The sequence below is a fragment of the Hippocampus bargibanti genome, linkage group LG02 (genome assembly GCF_051943395.1).
Source record: "Hippocampus bargibanti isolate YZ-2025 linkage group LG02, ASM5194339v1, whole genome shotgun sequence".
NCBI classification, from domain to species: Eukaryota; Metazoa; Chordata; class Actinopteri; order Syngnathiformes; family Syngnathidae; genus Hippocampus; species Hippocampus bargibanti.
In genome coordinates, this window is record NC_142735.1 from 22,790,653 (window position 1) to 22,811,339 (window position 20,687).

At 41.4% G+C, this 20,687-nt stretch overlaps 1 protein-coding gene across 7 annotated transcripts; it reads right to left on the reverse strand.

Annotated features, from left to right (window-relative positions):
- Positions 1-431: 431 nt before the first annotated feature.
- On the reverse strand, positions 432-17,497 carry elavl2 (ELAV like RNA binding protein 2). 7 transcript variants are annotated; one of them, XM_088990271.1, is made up of 9 exons: positions 17,359-17,497; positions 17,208-17,239; positions 8,808-8,898; positions 8,450-8,693; positions 7,837-7,940; positions 6,394-6,547; positions 5,073-5,298; positions 3,726-3,764; positions 432-2,055 (listed from the first exon to the last, which is right to left on the reverse strand). In XM_088990271.1, exons 3-9 carry the CDS (start codon positions 8,877-8,879, stop codon positions 1,731-1,733), a joined length of 1,164 nt encoding a protein of 387 aa, XP_088846397.1. In that variant the 5' UTR covers positions 8,880-8,898; positions 17,208-17,239; positions 17,359-17,497; the 3' UTR covers positions 432-1,730. The 7 variants fall into 7 exon arrangements, with proteins under 7 accessions (XP_088846397.1, XP_088846394.1, XP_088846395.1 ...); XM_088990268.1 differs by having other exon boundaries at positions 434-2,058; positions 8,450-8,690; XM_088990265.1 differs by having other exon boundaries at positions 435-2,058.
- Positions 17,498-20,687: the final 3,190 nt, after the last annotated feature.

Sequence of the window (20,687 nt, forward strand, 5' to 3'; positions counted from 1 at the left end):
AACTGTTTTCTTGTGTAAAGTGCCTGGAGAATTAAACGTGGTATATCAATAAAGCTGCCTTGCCCGACAAAGTAACATTAAATAAATAAATAAAATATTGTTGAAAAAAAGTCAATTTGGAACACCTTAGGGTTACAGGTGTATTTATTTTAAAAAAGCCTCCTTATTGGTTTTTTAACAAGCTACACAGGGCCTTTACAATTGTTACAAATGTAATTTCCCTGACTTCAACGCAGCCTCATTCCACCGAGTCCGCAAGACCAGCAATACACACGAGGTCTAAAACGGCCCCCAAATAGTGTTGTGAATGTCATGTGCATAAATACCGCGTAAAGTAATAACATGACCGTGAAATAACAATTACACATTTTACAATGTTTAGGTCAAATCTCACACTGCATGTTTAAATTAAAACATTGTTTCAAATTTGAGTGGAAAAAAAGTGACAAGGAGTATTTGCCCTTCAAAACATATTTTATTGATGTACTCAATCGGGAGCGGGGGTGGGAGAACTCAATTCCAAAGTATTAAAACAAAACATGTACATCCTCTTTGAAGACAAACTTATTTGATTTCAACCAAACAAGACAACTGAACTCAAATCAAGTCCAACTTCACAACTGAAACAAATCATCCTCATGGTCCGAAGAAAGTCGACAGGCACAAACACAAATGAGAGGAAAAGCTAAACGAGTTTCAAAGGTATTCATAATGCATATAGAGCACACTGTTCTCTATTTGTCATCAACTCCTAATACCCAATTATTGACAACAATGTTCATATATGCATCACGCAATAGATTATTTATAGATATGCAAGTAGGAATCAACAAAAAGCTAACAAGAAAGAGTTCAAGTGTGTTTCCCTTCAGAGAATTTTACCACAAAAAGAATGGGCACATGGAAAACAAAAGAGAACATTTTAAATTTCTTTTTTTTTAATAAGACTATTTAACAGAACTGACGACAAATTAAATGCATCATAAATGCCTCTTCTGATAAACTAAGGAAGGATTTCCACTTTGGTCACCCCAAAAAATGTGATGCATCCAACTTAAAGCACAATTTGGTCAAATAGCCATAAAGAAAAAAAAAATCTTATTTACACACTTATGATGATGCTTTTTTTCCTTTTGTCAATTTGTAAAAAAATGGATCAGGGGCGTGAGGATGGACCTGGCAGGTCCTCAACTACACCGGCTGGGAAGACCTGATCCCAGTGCGCTTGGCAATCAAGACACTGTCGCAAATCGATGGGGAAAGGCTGAGCCAGAAAGATGGCAAAAACGAGAGTTTATGCCGTAAATTCTTGTGAAGTTCAAAAGCATCACAAGGTATCATATGAAGATATTTCTTTAAAGACAAAATATTTTTTTGTAATCATTTATCTTCCAGGTCCTGTAAAAAGTTTCTCCAAATTTCTCTTTTTATAAAAATAGACGCTTTTTAAACCCACATCAAAGAGATTCGGAGCTCTTTGGCAAGGTACTTGCTTTAAGAATGTCTTTTTTGTCTTTTCATCCGTTAGCTAGTAAGCAAAGACAGAACGGAGAACTGAAAAGTTTGACGAGCGCGGAAAAAAAAGGAAAAATATATCTGCAAAAATCAGCAGTAGCGAACAAATGAAACAAGAACGCAAACACAAGACGCGACGACGCGAGAGCAAAACATGCAAGCGTTAAAAGGGAAAGGAAGGTGTTGTGACCCGCGCGTATGCGTGTGCGCGACAGTTACGCTTTGTGGGTTTTGTTGGTCTTGAACGACACTTGCAGCACGCGGTCGCCGAGGCGGTAGCCATTCAGGCTGCCTATGGCCACGGCCGCCTCGTCGTAATTAGTCATGGTGACGAAGCCGAAGCCTTTGCACTTGTTTGTGTTGAAGTCGCGAATGACCTTGACGTTGGTGACGGCGCCGAACGGTCCAAACATTTGCCACAGGATGCTTTCGTCGGCGTCGGGGGCCAAGTTGTACACAAAGATGCACCAGCCGCTACTATGACCCGGGATGTTAATGCCGGCCAGGCTGGTCACACCATCGATGGCCATGGCTGAGAACCTGCTGTCAGAAGGCGACATTATAACAAATTAGAAGACAATTCGCAAATTGCAAAGACTGATTTAAACACAAAAAGAACAAGCAGCTTCATTTCTTCAATATTGAGGTTGGGGGTGGAGGTCTGAAAAATGTTCAGCCTTGCTTGCTAAATATCTTGATAGAGAGAGAGAGAGAGAGAGAGAGAGAGAGAGAGAGAGAGAGAGAGAGAGAGAGAGAGAGAGAGAGAGAGAGAGAGAGAGAGAGAGAGAGAGAGAGAGAGAGAGAGAGAGAGAGAGAGAGAGAGGGCTAGCTAACTAGCTGGCTCAATATCATGCTAGAGAGAGAAAAGAGAAAGAGACAGAGAGACAGATAGACAGACTAACAGACTGAGTGAGAAAGCTCGCTAACAGGCTAAATATCATGCTAGTGAGAGGGACAGAGAAAGTGAGAGAGAAAGAGAGAGAGAGAGCAAGAGAAACAGAAACAGCATCTTCCTATCCAAGTCAGAGTATCGATTCACCGATACACGCTTCAGGGTGAGTGGCAGTTTGGCAGCACCCTTTGCTTCCTGGTGCCCTTCGCCCAGGGCCTCGCCGTCCACGTCTCCACTCTGACCCTCAACGTCATTGCCCTGGACCGCCACCGGTCAGTATGCGGGCGGATAAGCCGGCGGATGATTCTTCGCAGGCTTTATGCGTGAAAGTGATGTTTTTTTTTTCAATTTTTAAAAATGATTGTGTGGATTCAATGATTTATTTTCTATTATTTTTTGGGGGAAATTCAAACGTTGATTTATCATTATTTTAAAAATTATTGATTTATTTTGTTTCTAGGAGCGGTTTCACCACTTTGAAGAAGACGAAATTCAAACACGGTCAAAAAAAGGTGGCGGAATTCCCAGGCGATGTCATGCCAGATGAGTTGCTCCAGTTTGCCTTGCGCGCAACATTCACAGTGACAGGTACGGGCCCTGACATCAAGGCAAGTGTTTGTCCCACAAAGACGTGCTGGAAAGGTGGCAGTGGGGACTAAGGGGGGGGGGGGGGGTCTACTGTCAGGTCTACTGTCAGTGCGCTCGGCTGCCGGCGCATCCTGAAAGACGTCTGCTGCAAGCGACTTGAAAAGTGGACGTGGTCGTCCATTTTAGGAAAAAAAAACGTCAAAAGGTGAGCGAGTTAAGTCGGTGTACAAGTCATCCCCGCGACGCTCTGCAATCGCAGTCCAGAAAAGTGCAAAGTCTCCCCTCCACACTCACGCGTCGTGATGCGACGCTTCGTGTACAAAAGCCACGAGACATTTCGCTCATTTCTTCACAGCGCCTGGAGGAATATTCCTGAATTTATTTCATCGCTATCGCCGCTCGACAGCACACGGCAAAACGCCGTTTAACACGACATTTCGCGCTGGGCTTCGGATTGCACTTTTGCATAAAACAGTTTGACTCTTATTGCGTTGGCACTAAGAGTGACCTGTGCGTAAATGATATGAATGTGTTTTTAAAGTTGGACTTTTAAGTTGTTGGTGTTATGCTCGGATTTTGTGCATCACTGCTAAGATGTTTGGAACACAAACTGAATTTGGGTGGGGGCAATAAAAGCTCTCTGTTTAGCCATTTTGGAACTAGTTCCATGGCAACTCAAGTCATTCAAAATAAGATGCCAAAGTGAACTTTTGAATAAAAGTCCACAAACCTTTTGACACCATAGGCCATATTCAGCAGGTTGTCCAGCCTAAAAAAAACAAAAACAAACAAACAAGCGCCTTAACGTCACATCATTCAACTCCTTGATAAGTCGTCACATAAACACCCTCCACTTGCAAACACCCTTGCAAATGGTAGATGCCTTTATTTACTCGGGAACAGATGAGAAGGAGGTTCCTTTTCTTCAATAGATTTTTTGAATGAAAAATCAAAACTTCATGCATTTCATGCAAATCCCAATTCATGCAAATCCCTGCACTGGGTGGTGGATGGTTAGGGGTAGGTGGGAAGATGCGCAACTGACAAATGTGAATGCTAAGGTAGCAATGGAGTCTATAATATCTGGAAAGCCAACCAAATCGAAATTGACAAAAAAAATTGGAATTTTATGTGGCATTTTAAAACCAAATAACCTCAAAGCGTTAATCTTGTGCAGCTTTTCAAACTGACACAATGCTGTCTACACCAGCAACAGATTCAGTTTCTTTTTTTAATCGGTTTGAAACAGTGCTCGAATGCAGACTCAACGCAAAACCAACTTTGAGTTTTACGCAAATAGTTCTGAAATCAGTGACGTGCAGTCAGTGGAGGCAGGTGAGGCAGTGCCTCACCTGTCATCATGGAAAGCTGTCATGGAAATATCAAATGAAAATAAATAAATAAATAAATAAAACAGTTAGATGTATTTAGTGATTTGTACTTTAAAGTTCTTGTCCATTTAACTTCACCGTTTTAGGATTTTTTTTTTCAAAATCGCTGAATTTTCACATTTACCGTTCAAATACTAAGTAGAGACGAGCGGTGACGTCATTGATGACGTCAGTGCCTCACCAGCCATGAACCTCACCGCACGTCACTGTCTGAAATGTATGTAGAACACACAAGGAATTTGTCTGTCGTACAACACGCTGCACTCGTATCAGCAGAAAAAAAATTGAGGCACTCCACAGTTCTATTTGGGTTACTATTTAGAGAGTTAATGGCTTGGGGGAAGAAGCTGTTCAAATGTCTGCTGGATTTGGTTCATTTGAGGACTGACAGTAAAAAAAATAAAAAAAATCAAATACAAGAAATAAAATAAATGAATGGGGAAAATCTCTTCGTATGAGCACAGGAAATGTGACTTTATCGGCATCTACGAATCCCACCCAAAAAGGCACAACCGTTTAGCAGCAGTTAAAAAAATTTCACACTCCACATTAGCTGTCTAAGTCGGCATTGAAACTCAAACCGGATTTTTTTTTGTGCATGCGTCACCCAGTGACGAGTGGAGGAAATTATCTAAGGACAAGCATTATCATCATCATTTGAATGTGTTTGTCTGTGCCCATTTTACCTGAAGCGTTGTGCCTGCTGTGAGAGCGGTCCTGGGTACCTTCGATTGGGCGAGTGGTACAGCTGGGACAGCAGCGCCTGGTTGGTTTTCTGGCTCGGGTTGTTGGCAAACTTGACCGTGATGGGCTCGGCGGCACCGGGCGGCTTCTGACAGTGGAGGCCCTTGATGGCCTCCTCGGCCTCCACCCGCCGGTCAAAGCGGATGAAGCCCACGCCTCTGGAAAGACCTGCGCAAACAACAAATTGCTCCTCAAGCACCGGTACGAAAGGAGTCGTTTATATTGGCGGGAGCGACTTGATGCTAAGACTACGAAGTAACTCTCTGCGCCGTTATTTACTCTCATTGGATCAGAAACGGCGACATCTAAGTGACTCTCCTGTCATGATTGTATATTTCTTTCATTCATTCACGTTCATAAGCGTATGCAATACAATGCGGGTCAAAGGATTTTGTCAAACGACGTGATGAAAGATTCAGTTTATTTGAGTGTCGCGCCTTCACACGACAACCGAGAAATAAACGGATGAAATCCATTTCATTTGTCTCCGCCGAACAGGTCTCGCTCCGGCGGCACAAGCGCACCCAAGTCTCACTACTTGACACCCATTTCATATTCTACCCACTCCATGCATATTTATGAACACCTCGGGTGGAAAATTGCATTTTGGTATCTCGCACTGATACACCTCTGATGCATTTTTGCAAGGCCCCGGCTGTGTCATTTTGTTCTGACTCTCCGGGAGGACAAAATGATAAAACTGGAAAAAAGGTTTTGAGAAAACCCAATATGATGAGAGTGCACAGTGAACTTATTTGCAAATCCACCTTATTTTTTTCTGCCTGCCATAAGTAAAACCAGTGGTACATTTCTGAATTGTTTGGTGACAAGTACCCATTGACAGCAAGCACCAGCTCAATGGAAGAATTACGGTGCAGCATTATTTTTTTGTGAAGGTAGAAAGGAAGTGAATTCAAATTAATATTAGCAAAATGCATCATGCTATAAAAAAAATAACTGCCCCCCCCCTTTTTAATTGGTTTTTTTTTTCAGAATTGAAAAGCGCATCTGTAATCGATAATGGATGGCAACAATATCTATCATAACAAAAAAACGGACATTATGTCATATCCAACACAATTGAACCCGTGCGTGCTAACGCTAGTTAGCTTCCAGACATAATGTATGCCATATGTCAGAAAGTTCACAACATGGATGGAGGAGTTCACAACATGGATGACCACTACTGAGCACCTGCGTCAGGCACAAAGCATCGCGGGAAAACCGCAGACTGTAGAATAATGAAAAGAGCATCGGACTCACCGGTGACCTGATCCACGAGAATACGTGAGGTGATGATGCGGCCATATTGCGAGAAGAGCTGCTCCAGTTCCGTTTGAGTCATGGTCTTTGGCAAGCCGCTAACGTACAAATTTGCATCTCGGATGGAGGCGGAGCTCGGACGCGCATAGGACACCTACGGGCACAGACAGCCTTTTTACATAAGCACTGGGACGTTTCACTTTTTGCAAAAAAAAACCAAAAAAAAAAAAAACAAGGCTTTTCATAAATCAACAAAAAGGCCAATAAAAACATACAACACATCGTTCACGCAAATTATTTTTGAGACATGCTTAAATCCTTGTCATATCTGGAATAGGCAGGAAAAAAGGGTGGAACATATTCGAAGACATCTTGCAAAAGGGTAAAAGCTAGGATGTTTGGAAATATCAAAAACTTTGAAACTGCATCTGTGGCCACCGTGACCTTCATTTCGGTCTCCAGCAGTACAGAACAAAATGGCCAATCCTACAATGGATTAAAAATTGGTTGACTTTTCCGTTTCATTCATAGTCCTGAAACAATCCTAATCACAATGCCATGCTTGATTGACATATCATAGAAATATTTTGACAAAAGGATTGGTTGACAGTGATTGAGATCAATGCCAATTTCCTTCATTCCGACTTGATCTTAGTTTTATTCACTAGTGCTTTATACTATCTTTGTGACTTCTTTATTTCCTGTAAATGATAGTTGTCCATGCTAAGCGCTTTGTTACAGCTTTAGCTGTTGTGCTGTATAAATCAATATGTATTGTATTGTATTGGATCCTGTGGGATCGATTAGCATCCGACACTTTCAAATAAAAAAAGATCCTATCTATCGATCTCATCTCCCTCCGCAGGTCTGAAAAAGTCAGCCGCTATCATCTTCTGATGCAAGATGTCTCATAATGTTTTCATTTCATTCGAGAGAACAACTCGTACATGGACGACTGCATACGTCCGCCCATCTGCAATTGTACATCAGTTTGCTTTTTTTTTTTTCAAACGAAATGTGTACTTGAATTGATATTCGACCATTCAAATGCCTTCAAAGCGCCTTCCTCATGGTTTCGAAGACGAAATGTAGGGGGTCAAGATGACTTGAGAGAGAGCCCCCCCACCCCCTCACAATCGTACATTGGCAGCTTTGTCATCGCTGCTTTTGCTCAACCTCACTCTCCTCCTTATTCCTACCTCGGCACGCAGCACACAGAAAAAAAAACGATGGCAGGGCCGCCGCCTGATGAATGCTAATGAGCGCCACCTCCCTGTAAATGCACGCTGGCGCTTGGTACAGCACACGAAACCATAGAAACAGTTGCACTCCACTTGTGTGCCCAGAGTAACAATAAGCATCCTTTCCCAGTGGCCCGGGCTTTTCTCCAACCTCATTATGCCGCCACGCGCCAACGCTCACAAGGTTTTGTCGACATCATACCTTGATCGTCTTGGTTTGAAGTCTCAGGCCATTCAAGGTGTTGATGGCTTTTTCCGCATCCTTGGGTTCCACGTAGTTGACAAATCCATAGCCGAGGCTCTGCCCTGCAAAAACCACATCGGACATTTGTACGGTTGTTTGACAGATTTTGCCAAGACGACCAAATGGCAACTGACCACAAAGTCGCTTTTTGCCCCAGGATGGACTTACATTGCACTTGTGCTTTCACGGGTGACCTACTCGCAGCTTTAATGTTCAATTGTACAATATTCCAGTACTTTTTGGATATTACTATTCAAATGGTTCAACAGCAAAACTCAGATTTTTTTTTCTCTGTATGCCCGATCTGTGACGCTTCCAGTCTATAGCTTCATTGCATTCGATATCCCTGTCAACACTCCACTTGAAGCCTCACAGTAGTGAGCTTGTAGAGTCATCGGCATGTTGCAACAGAGCCACTGGAAGAGGCACAGAAAGGCAAGCAAGTGGCCATCCTCAGAAATTCCCAGCAATCAAAACTCCTGTTGAGAATGTTACCAATGTTTCAGCCAAAGCTTACATGTAAAGGTAGGAGTGCATTGAGGAGCTCCAACTCCCAGATAAAGGAAGTTACCTGTTATTTTATCTCTGACGAGTTTGCAGGACTCGATCTCTCCGATGCTGCCGAACAAGCTCTTGAGTTCGTCCTGGGCCATGTTCTGAGGCAGATAGTTGACGATCAGGTTGGTCTTGCTGTCCTCCAAGCTACCCAACTCCACCGGTGAGGAACAGTTGTTGGAGATGCTCGGAGGCCCGTTGCTGGTGTTGTTGCATGTGGGCCCGTTGGACAGCTGCGTTTCCATGGCAGCAATGACCTGCTAAATTGGGACCAAGGATCAAAGTCAGGGGGAAGACAACAGCTTCCGCCAACGTTCTTCGCGCACGTCGTGACGGGTCAAGCCGAAAGAACACAAAAAGTGGCGAACACACACCCCAGTCCAAGGCTCGGATGCCCATGAGCCACTTCTAAGCAGAGAGGCCACATCGCACAGTCTAACCGCCATGTTAGTGTCGAGATGCCGTCTGAAACATGGATACAGAATCGTGTTAGATCACAGCATAGCAGCGACAACATTGTGCAGGCAGCAGCGTTTCAACTGCCTCGTTCCGATTTCTTTTTTCTATTTAAGTTTATTTTTTTTTAAGTCTTTCACTGCCATTCCCTAATTCATTCGGGAATTAATGCCGTGCAGCGTCATTCTGAAATGTGTTCGGGTTTAGTTTTACTTGCGGGGGGTGTCGATAAAGCGCTGGCCAGATCTCTGGCAATGTTTTTCCCTTTCACGAGGGGGCGACATTTGCCTTTTGTCCATGTTAACGCTTTGTTACAGCTTCAGCTGTTGTGAAAGTGCGACGTAAATCATGATGTATTTATTGCATTGTATTTTGTACAGCCACCCCCATTTCAAGTTCAGGCAAGTCAAGACCCATATAACTTCAGGAATTAACTCTTTCTGATGAAATAAGAGATTTTTGGGTTGTTTAAGTTGCATTGAATGTTTATGTACTCCTAAAACTCAATATTCTGTGGGCCCTGGAATTCCAGGGACAATGACTAAAACCCTGGCATGAGTGTGGACACATTTTTGCACATCATCTGGCAGTGAATGAGTTAAACATAATCAGCATGACCTGACAGAAGATCTATCTCCCTGAATATGATTGACATTCATACAATGCACTTCTTCCGCATGTTCATTTTTGTGAAAGGCGACACTTTGGCGAGACATTAAAACGGGATGAGGAGTGAAGGCTACATTCAAATGCTGACTTTTTGCTACATTCATTAGCCAAAGAAACTGACAAGCGGGGCCGCACACGTCTGCACAATCGCCTCCTCAAACCATCTGTTTGACCACAGCTGTCTGCTTACACGCCGTCACCGCAGCAAGCCACGTGACACCATGTTCTCACACTCGCACGTTTGTTCAAGAGTGTGTCGTACCAACCCGCCGGGCAACACGGAGCTCAATCGGAAGACATACGGCAAGAAGAATAGGCGGCGAAGGTTCCCCTAGCAAGCTGTAGTAAGATTTCTGACTTCCATGGAGGAAAAAGAATAAAGTCTGTGAGTTTTGTTGAATGCTCCGTTTGTATTATTTGTCACGTGGTGTTAGTTGATGTCACACTTTTAAGGTTTACAATTAGCATGCTGATTTCCATTACAACTGTTTCCATGCAGCATATTGCCACGGGTGAGCAATCACGTTCAAAGTTTATTATCTTTTGTGTGACAGTTCTACACCCCAAAAATTGCAATGTTATTTTTTTCCGGGAATGAGATGTGCAAAAGCAAGGTTGTGAGATTGAAGGCATTTTGAGAGGATCAGATTGACTTTAGACCAAAACAGTCCTATTTTGCAAGATTATGGGGAGATTGTAACAGTGAAAAACTTGCCTAGTTCCTATTTAACTCATCCACTGCCAGACGATGTTTGAAAATGTATCCACTCCAGTGCCAGGGTTTTTGTCATTTTCACTCAAATTGCACGTCCCCCAAAATATTGAATTTTAGGACTACATATACATTCAATGCAGCGTAAGAAACCATATACTCTCTTCTTTCATCAGAAAAAAAGGAGTGAATTCCTAATTTATATGGGTCTGGAGTTATATGAGCTTGAAATGGGGGTGGCTGTACAAAATACAATACAATACATACCTATTGATTTATATAGCGCTTTAACAACAGCTGAAGCTGTAGCAAAGCGCTAACATGGACAAAAGGCAAATGCTGCGTCCTTGTGGAAGGGAAAAACATTGCGTGAGTTCTGACCAGTGCTTTATCGGCACCCCCTACAAGAATAACCAATACTCGAACAAATTTGGAAATTGCGCTCCACGTCATGCTTTTCAATTCCCGACTGAATTCAGGAATGACAGGCAGCGAATGAGTTAAGGGGACAATTTGGCCATATTGGAATAATAGAGCGAAACCATTCGCAAAACTAAATAAAATAAATAAATAAATAAGCAGATGTATGGATACATTGAAATTGATAACAGGATAAATAAATTGATAAATAATCAAACAAACAAATATATAGGAAGAATCGGTCAGCTGTTTCTGCCAATAATCAAGTTAAAAATTATATTTTCAAAAAAAATGTAACGCATTGAGAACAAAAAAGTGGAACCGCATTTTATTACATTGTCTATTATTTGGGCAATTGATTTTTTTTTTTGCGGGCAAATCGAAAATTTGGCAAACAAATAACTTTTTTACATGAAGGCATACAACAGCAATCTTTTATGAAATATGGGGGAAAATTGTAACAAGAACAAAAACATGCAATAAAAGCACGACGCAACCAATTTATTGAAAACAGATTTTGCTGTCAAAGCCATTTCCTGATCAGACATTGCACAATGGTCAGTGTCTCAGGGAAGTTGCTTAGTTATTGGCTTGGGTGGAGTCACAACAGCATCTAGTGGACAAATGGTACATCATTCGGAATGATAAAAGCTCTTCAACGAAAACGTACCAATGTCATCGACTTTCCTGGCATCACACGGGCCCATGTGGAATAGTTTTGGGGGAAAAAAGGATAATATCGTCCAATGAATCAATCATGTCCTATTTATTTTGACTACTGTTGTACATTACGCACGTGTGGCTGCCGCTGCTCACCAACAAGAAAACTGATCCTGTGACTGTGAAGTGACCTTGAGAGTTTTCAAAGGCGCTTATAAATCAAATGTATTATGATTATTATTATATAATGACTATCAATAACAGAGCTTTTTATGAAATGAGAGTATTGTTGGCTTGGTTGCTAGCAAAAGTCGCAGACAACAAGAGAACATATTGTCCCGAGATGATGATTCGCTTCAATCTCTAGTGTATACTCCACCTTTTATTTTGAATGCAAAAAGCACAAACATTGGCCACAGTCCCACTTGCAGCCACAAATATTTCATTAGATGAACACTTGGATGGGAGAATCTTGGCGAGAAGCAACACCGCCAGGCAGCGACAGCGTGTGTCCAAACAGGCAGACGTTGGACGATGAGGCGTTACATTGACGAGCGCAAGCAATTAGATGGATGAAATGCTAAAAATGGCGGTGGAATTTACGGAAAAGGTGTCATTTTACAAGGATTTTTTTTCTCGTCTATCCCCTTGTGTGTGTATTATCCCCCTCATGTAGCTTCACTGCTAATAGTCCCGCTCATGTTTGTAAACATTTGAGCTCCATAACGGCGCTTTTGTGACTAAGTGGCGAAGTCGTTAAAGCACGACCTCGAGGCAAACTGTAAGCTCGGCGTGCTCTGATGCGACCCAGCACTTGAAATGAGGGGAGGCACGAATCCGCCGCTGCCGAGGACATGATTGACCAAGTGTGCGTGCCGAGCTGCCGCACGACATGTTTGTCCTTGGAAAAAAAATGGGGGGGGAGAGAGTGAGAGAGAGAGAGAAAAGACCTACAAGTGATGGTTCAGAATTTCCCTGCGGTGTAGGCACATGCGACAACCGCGGAAACATCATGACTTTGGTCGTGTGGTATGACAACTTTACTCTTGCAGCAATATAACTAGTTTATTTTAATTTGTTTTTGCGTGCTGGGGAGGCTTTGTTGATTTGTTGAAGTCCATCACCAACCAGACCCTGCCCAACATGATTTTGTGTTTTCGTCAATATTCAGTCTGACAAAAGATGACAGAGAGTTAAATGACATGACATTTGCTAAATCAGCTATTAGCTTCGAAGTTAGCAAACATGCTAAGTATAATTTTGAAGTCACCAAATACTGACTACAGGCGACTATTTTTTGAGCAATGTTAAAAGAAGACTTGGAAATGATATTCAAATGATATTCAATTCATTTTGAACTTCACATTGAGGGAAATTGGGCATCATGTGGCTGTTAGCATACTGATGATTAGGAAGCAATGCGCCAACATTGCGAGTTCAGTTTCCGATACTGTGGCTATCTTGCTTGAAATCTTTGAAATCACTAACATGCTCTTCATACCATTAAATATGCTTTTAAATGCTTACAAAACCCTTTGTTAGATTGTACAGTATGCACATTGTGAGGCACATTGTGAACACAGTATACAGTTACATTAATATGTACCTGTATACTGTGTTGACAACCAATTCGTTCATTGTTTAAATGTGATTGTAATTGACACATGTGCATCAACCTATGATTTCCACAACCCACTTAAAAAAAATCAGCACTCTACTGTACAAAATGTTGCTTTCACAATACAAATATGTTCATTAACACTAAATACCAACACCCAAATCAGCCGTTTAAATTCCTGGAAAAAAAGTTACATTTTCTGTAATTCCCATCTCAGCGCTTAGTTGTTTTATATCATTAATACCAGCATAAATGTGTCAAAATTGCTGCTATTTGTGTCACGGGATAGGTACAGTTATCCACTACCTAGCTTTGCAAACAAAATAAATAAAAAGGCAATTTCAATTGAATGGCAGATCCTGCCACCCTGAATGAATCAAGTACACATTGTTCCATTTCCATCACAACTGCACCGTTACACACAAGGCCGACAGTTCTGTAACGCACGCACGCGCGCACACCTACACACGTGGCCAAATCATTTTAGCTCCATTGACTGGCATTCAAGGTGGTCACGTGGTTGCCTTCGAGTAATATCCTCAATTACAAACACACAAAACCGAAACACGTTTTACTTAAAAAAATACCTCATACTGCTTAAAGTCAACGATTCCGGAGAAACACCAGGGACAATTAAAACACGGTAACTACTTTTTGTGACAAAAACAAAAAAAGGGATTGGTTCAAGGCCGCCAAGCAAAGCCCTTAATTGACGAATGCGCAACACCTGTGCACCGCAAACAAGCATGGGCCAAAAAACGCAAGGCAAACACGAAAAAGGCGACTTTTAAACTCATTCAGCATTTTATAAGCGGGCACGAGCCACCGTTTAATGGAACAAATTGTGTTAAAACAGCCACATGGTTTTTCGTACGGTGTTTTATTTCATTTTTTTGACAAACACATGACTGGAACCAGCAGGCGACAGTAATTGCGCTCTAGGAATGTTTATGGAAGTGCGCGGATCCGACAAGTTAATACTTAATATTCCGAAATGTTACTGTATTTCGAAATATGTGCACGTCGCACACGAACACTGTGGGCTTTTCGCTACAGATGGGGTACACTAACATAGCCTGTTCCCCGTTTGGGGAAGAACCAAGAGGCTTCTGACAAGCTAGCAAAATGGCATCGTTCAAAATTGCGCTTGAATGAAGCGTCACCAACTCTGGTGAAGGGTGTGTGTGTGTGGGGGGGTAACCAATTCAACACAAGCAACCAATGCCATCTTACCGTTTAGTGTGGAAGCGATGTGGCGTGTTAAGTCAGTTCTCGTGGAACTTTGCGGTCTTCGTGAGAGCGAATAGGGGGGCGGTGGCGTGCTCACGGGCGGTCTAAGTAAACTAATCGGGTCATCGGCCAATCGGAGAGGGTGAAGCGTCGACCCCGGAAATGGCACAATGACTTGAGTGGCCGCAGGTGTAAGCGATAAATCAATCCAACGGGACAAATGGTTCCTAAAACAATGACCACATTTTCTTAAACGACTTAATTTAATAAACAAGACAAATTAGGTATTCAACAACTCGCTGGTATTATTGGAGCTGAATTCCCAAATGCGTTTGAAGGGTGCAGAGAGACTGGTAGTTGACATTGACACGTGAATAAAATCCACAAAGACAATTCTGACTATATAACACCAAATTGCATGGGTACGTCCTCTATTTGCCCCCTCTCCACAAAAAAAACGTCCCCTGTCGTAAAGAAACGTTTCAGAACCCATTCGTCCACTCAAAAATTACACACACCTAAGCCTTGCAAGTGTTCAGTCCCTTCGGGTCTTGGACGCATCACGCGTCGTTCACATGCAACCAGAAATGGTCCGCCATTCAAAGACAACCACAAGACAACGTGCAAACATCATCTTACCGTTTTTATCTATGAAAGTTACGGACGTCCAAATAAGTAGCCAATGGTGCTCGGTATATGTATTTTTTTAAAGTTCAAACATAAAAGACAAATGACATAAAATGAAGATGCGAAATAAAATATTTATTAAATCATAAAACACAAATGGCTTCTTTGCTGGAACGAAAGGAGAAGGGTTTGGTCAAGGGAAAGGGTAAAGAGGGAATTGAGAGGGACTGGAGTGAAACAGAATAAATAAAAAAGGAACGAAGTAAAAAAAAAAAAGTAAAAAAAGGAGAAACCCCTGGCTTGTGCCTGTATCGCGCTTTTACAGGTAGATCACACAAGCAGGCGACATCACTGAATGATCCACGGAGGAGATTGTCTTTAAAAGGAACATCGTCCTGCCAGCCAATATATACACCCGGAATAACCCCTCCCTCTCGTCTCTCTCGTGCTCTCTCTCTGTCTCGCTCTCTCTCACGCTCTCTCTCTGTCTCGCTCTCCCCCTCCCTACCTCTCCCTCTCCCCCTCCCCCTCTTCCGGAAGTGGCCAGTTTCAGAAGGTCCCGCCCCCAGTTCGTGACGTCACAAACTCGTCCAATTATGAATATGATTCAAATAGTTCTGAAGAGGAAAGCATACATGTTTGCAATCGATGAAAGAATGTATTCCATGCCATTTTGAGGTATCTGGGGGCAGGAAATGTAGCACAAAAAGAGGCAGAAAATGGCGACAAAGCTCCTGTAAGGAATTAATCAGCCAGTTTCCACAGGCTGATTAATTGCTTACATGGAGCTTTGTCGCCCTCTTCTGCCTCTTTTTTGGTGCTACACGAAGTTTTCAGACCAGCCAAGTAGAGCCATATGCATTGACGTGATGGAAGGACTGCTACAATGTGTCCTTTTTTCGGTCAGGGGCGTTCCTTCAGTGACGTAACGTACGGACTAGTCACCAACTCAAAAACAAAACTTCCGGAATATTCAGCGCGAGTCTTAAAACGTAAAATATAGCTATATGCCGTGGAATCTTTGTAAAATACGCTCAGTAGAAGTCATTTGAAGCCATTTTACAAATTATGGACACAACTTGTCCGGGGACGTCGGTTGTCGTTTAAAAAAAAAAAAAAACATATATATATATATATATATATATATATATATATATATATATATATATATATATATATATATATATAGATAGATAGATAGATAGATAGATAGATAGATAGATAGATAGATAGATAGATAGATAGATAGATAGATAGATAGATAATTTTATTTTATTGTTACTCTACTTTAGGTTACTTCCGGGTTGAGTGAAGGCTAGCTCGTGTGGCTGCCGCTGCTTACCCACAGAAAAATATATTGTGACTGTAAAGTGTCCTTGAGAGTTTTGAAAGGTGCTTATAAATGAAATGTATTATTATATTATTTTACTTGACTATTCTTTCGTTGATTATTTAATTGAACTTGCTTGATTACAAATGCAGTTTAAGGGACTCAATTGTTTTTTTTCAAAATCATATTAAGTGGGAGGAATACATCATATTTGCAAAAATAATCTACTTGTTGGGAAAAAAAGAGTTCAGTATGTCAAAACAAATCCAAACAAAATTCTATGAAATTAAGTATAATTCCGCATTGACAAAGCTAATGTGTATTTCAAAAGTATGCTGTTTGCAGCAATAGTCATACAAGTGACTAAAACGACTTAAAAAAAGGAGGGGGGAGGGGTAAAAAGTCCGTGTGTGGGGGTTGGGGGTGATTTGGGGGGAATCCAAAAAGGTCACTTGCAGGTTTTCCATCTTAATGACAGCCAAAGTTTAAGTCCCACTACCCTGGGAGTTAGTCATGCTCAGAAATATCAATTAGATCATTTGCATTTAGATAGCATACACTAAATTCTTGAAGGGAATCTAAGGGGGAACGTTTTCTGCACATTTTCCATGGCAACTTGGCAAAGTGCGTCTTCAAAGATATTTCGAAGATCAGAGAGATTTGGACAAAAAAAGTCCTACAACAGAGCTGACAGAACAAATGTGGTTAGGGAATAGTTTATTAGATACTTTGACAACTTTAGACTTGTTTAATATGAGTTAACAAAAAAGTATTTTGTTGTTCCCATCAAACAGAGCAGTCTTGGAAAACCCGAGAAGTGTTATAATTCGTGACTTTTCAAAGTAATTATTTTTCCACAAAGCACTTCATCCACTTATTTGAAATATTTGACCTAAGACGGAGGAAAATCAGCACGTTGATCCGCCGAGCATTGCAGCTTAACATGTGTGGTCAAATTAATGCTGGAAGAGGAAAAAAAACCTCCTCGTACTTTTTATATTTTATTTGAAAGTCTAATCACCCATCACATGTGCTAATAATACAAAAATTACCTTAGTCAACCATGATCCTCATTGACTCCTACCTAGGTGGTGCAGAAAAAACAGAAAAGCAAAAGCACATCAAAATGGGCGCCTGCCAACCCCAGCGCTGACACCGCAGCAAAGTGTGAAAAACGTATCCCAATTTAATTGTTTCGCTCACTTCATCTTCCTCTTCCCGTTTGGCGCGCCCTTAGCTAGGCTTGCACGATTGTTTCCTCCATTGGCATGACAGAATATGCATGACGACATCATTTTGTTCTCAGTGTTTGTCCCTTGCATTCACCTGTCGGGTGTGGGAAATACTTCCTGGAGTGGGCGGGGTTCAAAGGGCGAGGTCTTAAAGGTACCGCTCTGGTAAAACGAACAAAAACAAACCAATGAAAACAAGATATGTATTACAAAAGATTGCATGAGTAATGTGCATTGAAAAGTTAAAATTGGTACATTTAAAATGTACAAAAAATAAATTAAGAGAAAATTTGTCATATAAAATGTTCTGCTCAGAATTATTTTATGCTTCTGTTCATTGGACATGGGGGATGACATACATAAATATAAAAAAAAAAATATTATTTGGAGATGTTTAAGTGTTCAAGAGCTTGCTATTTAGATTAAAAAAACATACAGTTATATTATTGTCTCTTCACACATTTCAAGGTGTTGCTGACCTTGCACGTCAGCGACACATAAATGGTGATTTGTTATGCATTAGCCAATCAATAGTCAGATGGGACGTGCTAGTGCCAAACAGACCAAGTAGATGTTTACCCTCACATCAACACAAAGTTTTCCAACAGAGCCAAAGGCGCTCCTTTTTTTTTAAACATTCAAATCAAACAAGCGGTAATGGCACCATTAACTATTCAGTGGCTGAGATTCGCCAAGAAAATAACATTCACAACCCAGCTGAAGGGAGGCCTGCCATCTAACATTGTATTCATCCATCTATGATTTGAATCCTAATCAAAATTCAGAAGTTTATAAAAGCAGCCTATTCGACAATTCAACAATCGCATCACTTTGTTCGATTTTGATGAAGTGATATTCATTTATTTATGCATACTCAGGATTGGTGAGTACCAATACCAAGTAGCCAATACCAAATTTCAGTCGTTGGTGCTATACTGTGGTAGTGCAAATCACCATCTGTGTCACAAGGATATATCTTAGTCCACAATGTTTTTGTCATTGTGTTAAATTATATTTTGTACATCAAAAGTGGTAGAGATCGGTACATGATATTGGTGAGTAATCAAGCGTGAGTATTGGATTGGATTGGATTTGCCTTTATTAGTCTCACAGTGGAGAAATGTACATTTCACTGCAGCAAAGTTATGAAAGGAAGAGGAAAGGAAAGAAAAAAATAGGAAAACAAAATACAGAAGTATGTGGCATGTTATCTGTCTGAAAACATGTAGTATTGAATATCTTGAAGTTAAGTGAATTATTCAAATGGCATATTGTTACATTTGAAATAAGACCACCAAAATATAGCGAGCTGTACTTGTAACACGTGAATAATAACATGCTACTCCAAGTGCAAATAATGCCACGATGAAAAGTTTAACTCTCCAACCGTAATGACCCACCCAAAATACAAGTATCAAGTTTAGCTCTAGCTGTTATCAATTAATGGTAACGTGACACACCTATGAAAAGTTGCTGAACAGTAGAACAAGTTTTGTTCAATATTTTGAGACTCCTGATGACGGAAATAGACAGAGCAGCATGTATAGCCTCAAATGACTTGTACCTCAAATTTTGAGTATGAAAAAAATGGTTTAGTGCAATTTCTTTCCTGGTAATCACAGTCTCTCAGAACATGAAGTGGGAAATCAACATTAAATCCATTGTGAAACACTGGATCCCTTGGATCCTGCCCACCACCTCTTCCAGCTACTTCCTTCAAAATGAAATGAGCGCGCACCAAAACCAGCAGATATTCAAACTTTCCCCCCCTCACCATTAAACAACAACTCAAATCTATAGTGGCTCTTTACATTTTTGTATACCCCCCTGTGGACTACTGTGGCAGATAATAAAAACATAACTTAATTAAAACTCAAAAGTAGGGCAGTATGAGTCAGGTGTTTCGGGATCCTTTTCAATGAGAACTTTTGCTGGTGTTTTATTTCAAAAGCGGATACAGCTTGAGAGTCAGTTTCCCGTTACAACGTGCGACAAGACAACAGAAAATAGCCTTTCCATTTTCTGCCGGCGAATTTAACAAGAGGCTTAGAGGACAATTCCCACCAGCCAATTTTCTCCCGGCAGCCAATCATACAGGTGGCCTGCGTACGATTACAGGGATGGCTTAATTAAGGTACAACCAGGGGGGAACACTTCAATCGCGGAGACAAACATTGGCCGACATCACTTTCGTGACCTGTAACCGATGGGCCGTCTTAGCTACATTGATTGAATTCAATGAGTTTTGGGCCTCGATGAGATTCGAGAGAAATGATTCAATGTTTTTGTACGTAACAACCTTGTGAGTTGAATTATGATTGTCAAACAGATTCGTGAAGCTGCATCATTAAGAATTTCAGCATAACATTTTTCAATGTGAAGTGAATTCTGAGATTTATGACCTAACACCATGAAGCATCTTTAAAAATAATTTCTGAAAACATGCAATAACTGTGAACTATGGAAAACATATCGGACTCATTTTGCAGATCTAGCATAGAAGTTTTTTTTACTGTTTCTGTTTTCTTGATGGTAATTACTAAGCCGGGGTATGCACGCTCGAATGTTGGCACAATTCACCCCTCATCTAACAACATTACAACGTGAGCACCTTCATTCAATTTGGCGCCAATGGTGACATATAGTTTACCAGTTCATCAGTCGCAGCAAGACGGAATATATGCATGAATGAGAGTGATGCTACAGGGAGAAGAGATAAAGAAAGTGGAGGATTTCAAATACTTGGGGTCTACTGTCCAGAGCAGTGGGGAGTGTGGAAGAAGCATGAGAGGTGAAGAAGCGAGAGAGGTGAAGAAGCGTGTCCAGGCAGGCTGGAACGACTGGAGAAAAATGTCAGGTGTGATGTGTGATAGAAGGGTTTCAGCTAGGATGAAAGGAAAAGTGTGTAAAACAGCGGTGAGACCAGCCATGATGTTTGGACTGGAGACAGTGCCACTAAAGAAAAGACAGGAAGCAGAGCTGGAGGTAGCAGAGCGGAAGATGTTGAGGTTTTCTTTGGGAGTGACCAGGTTGGATCGGATCAGGAATGAGTATATCAGAGGGACAACTCATATTAGAGGCTTTGGAGAGAAAGTCAGAGAGGCCAGACTGAGATGGTTTGGACATGTCCAGAGGAGAGAGAGTGACTATATCTGGAGAAGGAAGCTGAGCCTTAAACTGCCAGGCAGGAGACCGAGAGGAAGACCAAAGAGGAGGTCTATGGATGTTGTCAAAAAGGACATGAAGGTAGCTGTTGTGAGAGAAGAGGATGCAAAAAAACGGGTTAGATGGAGGACACTG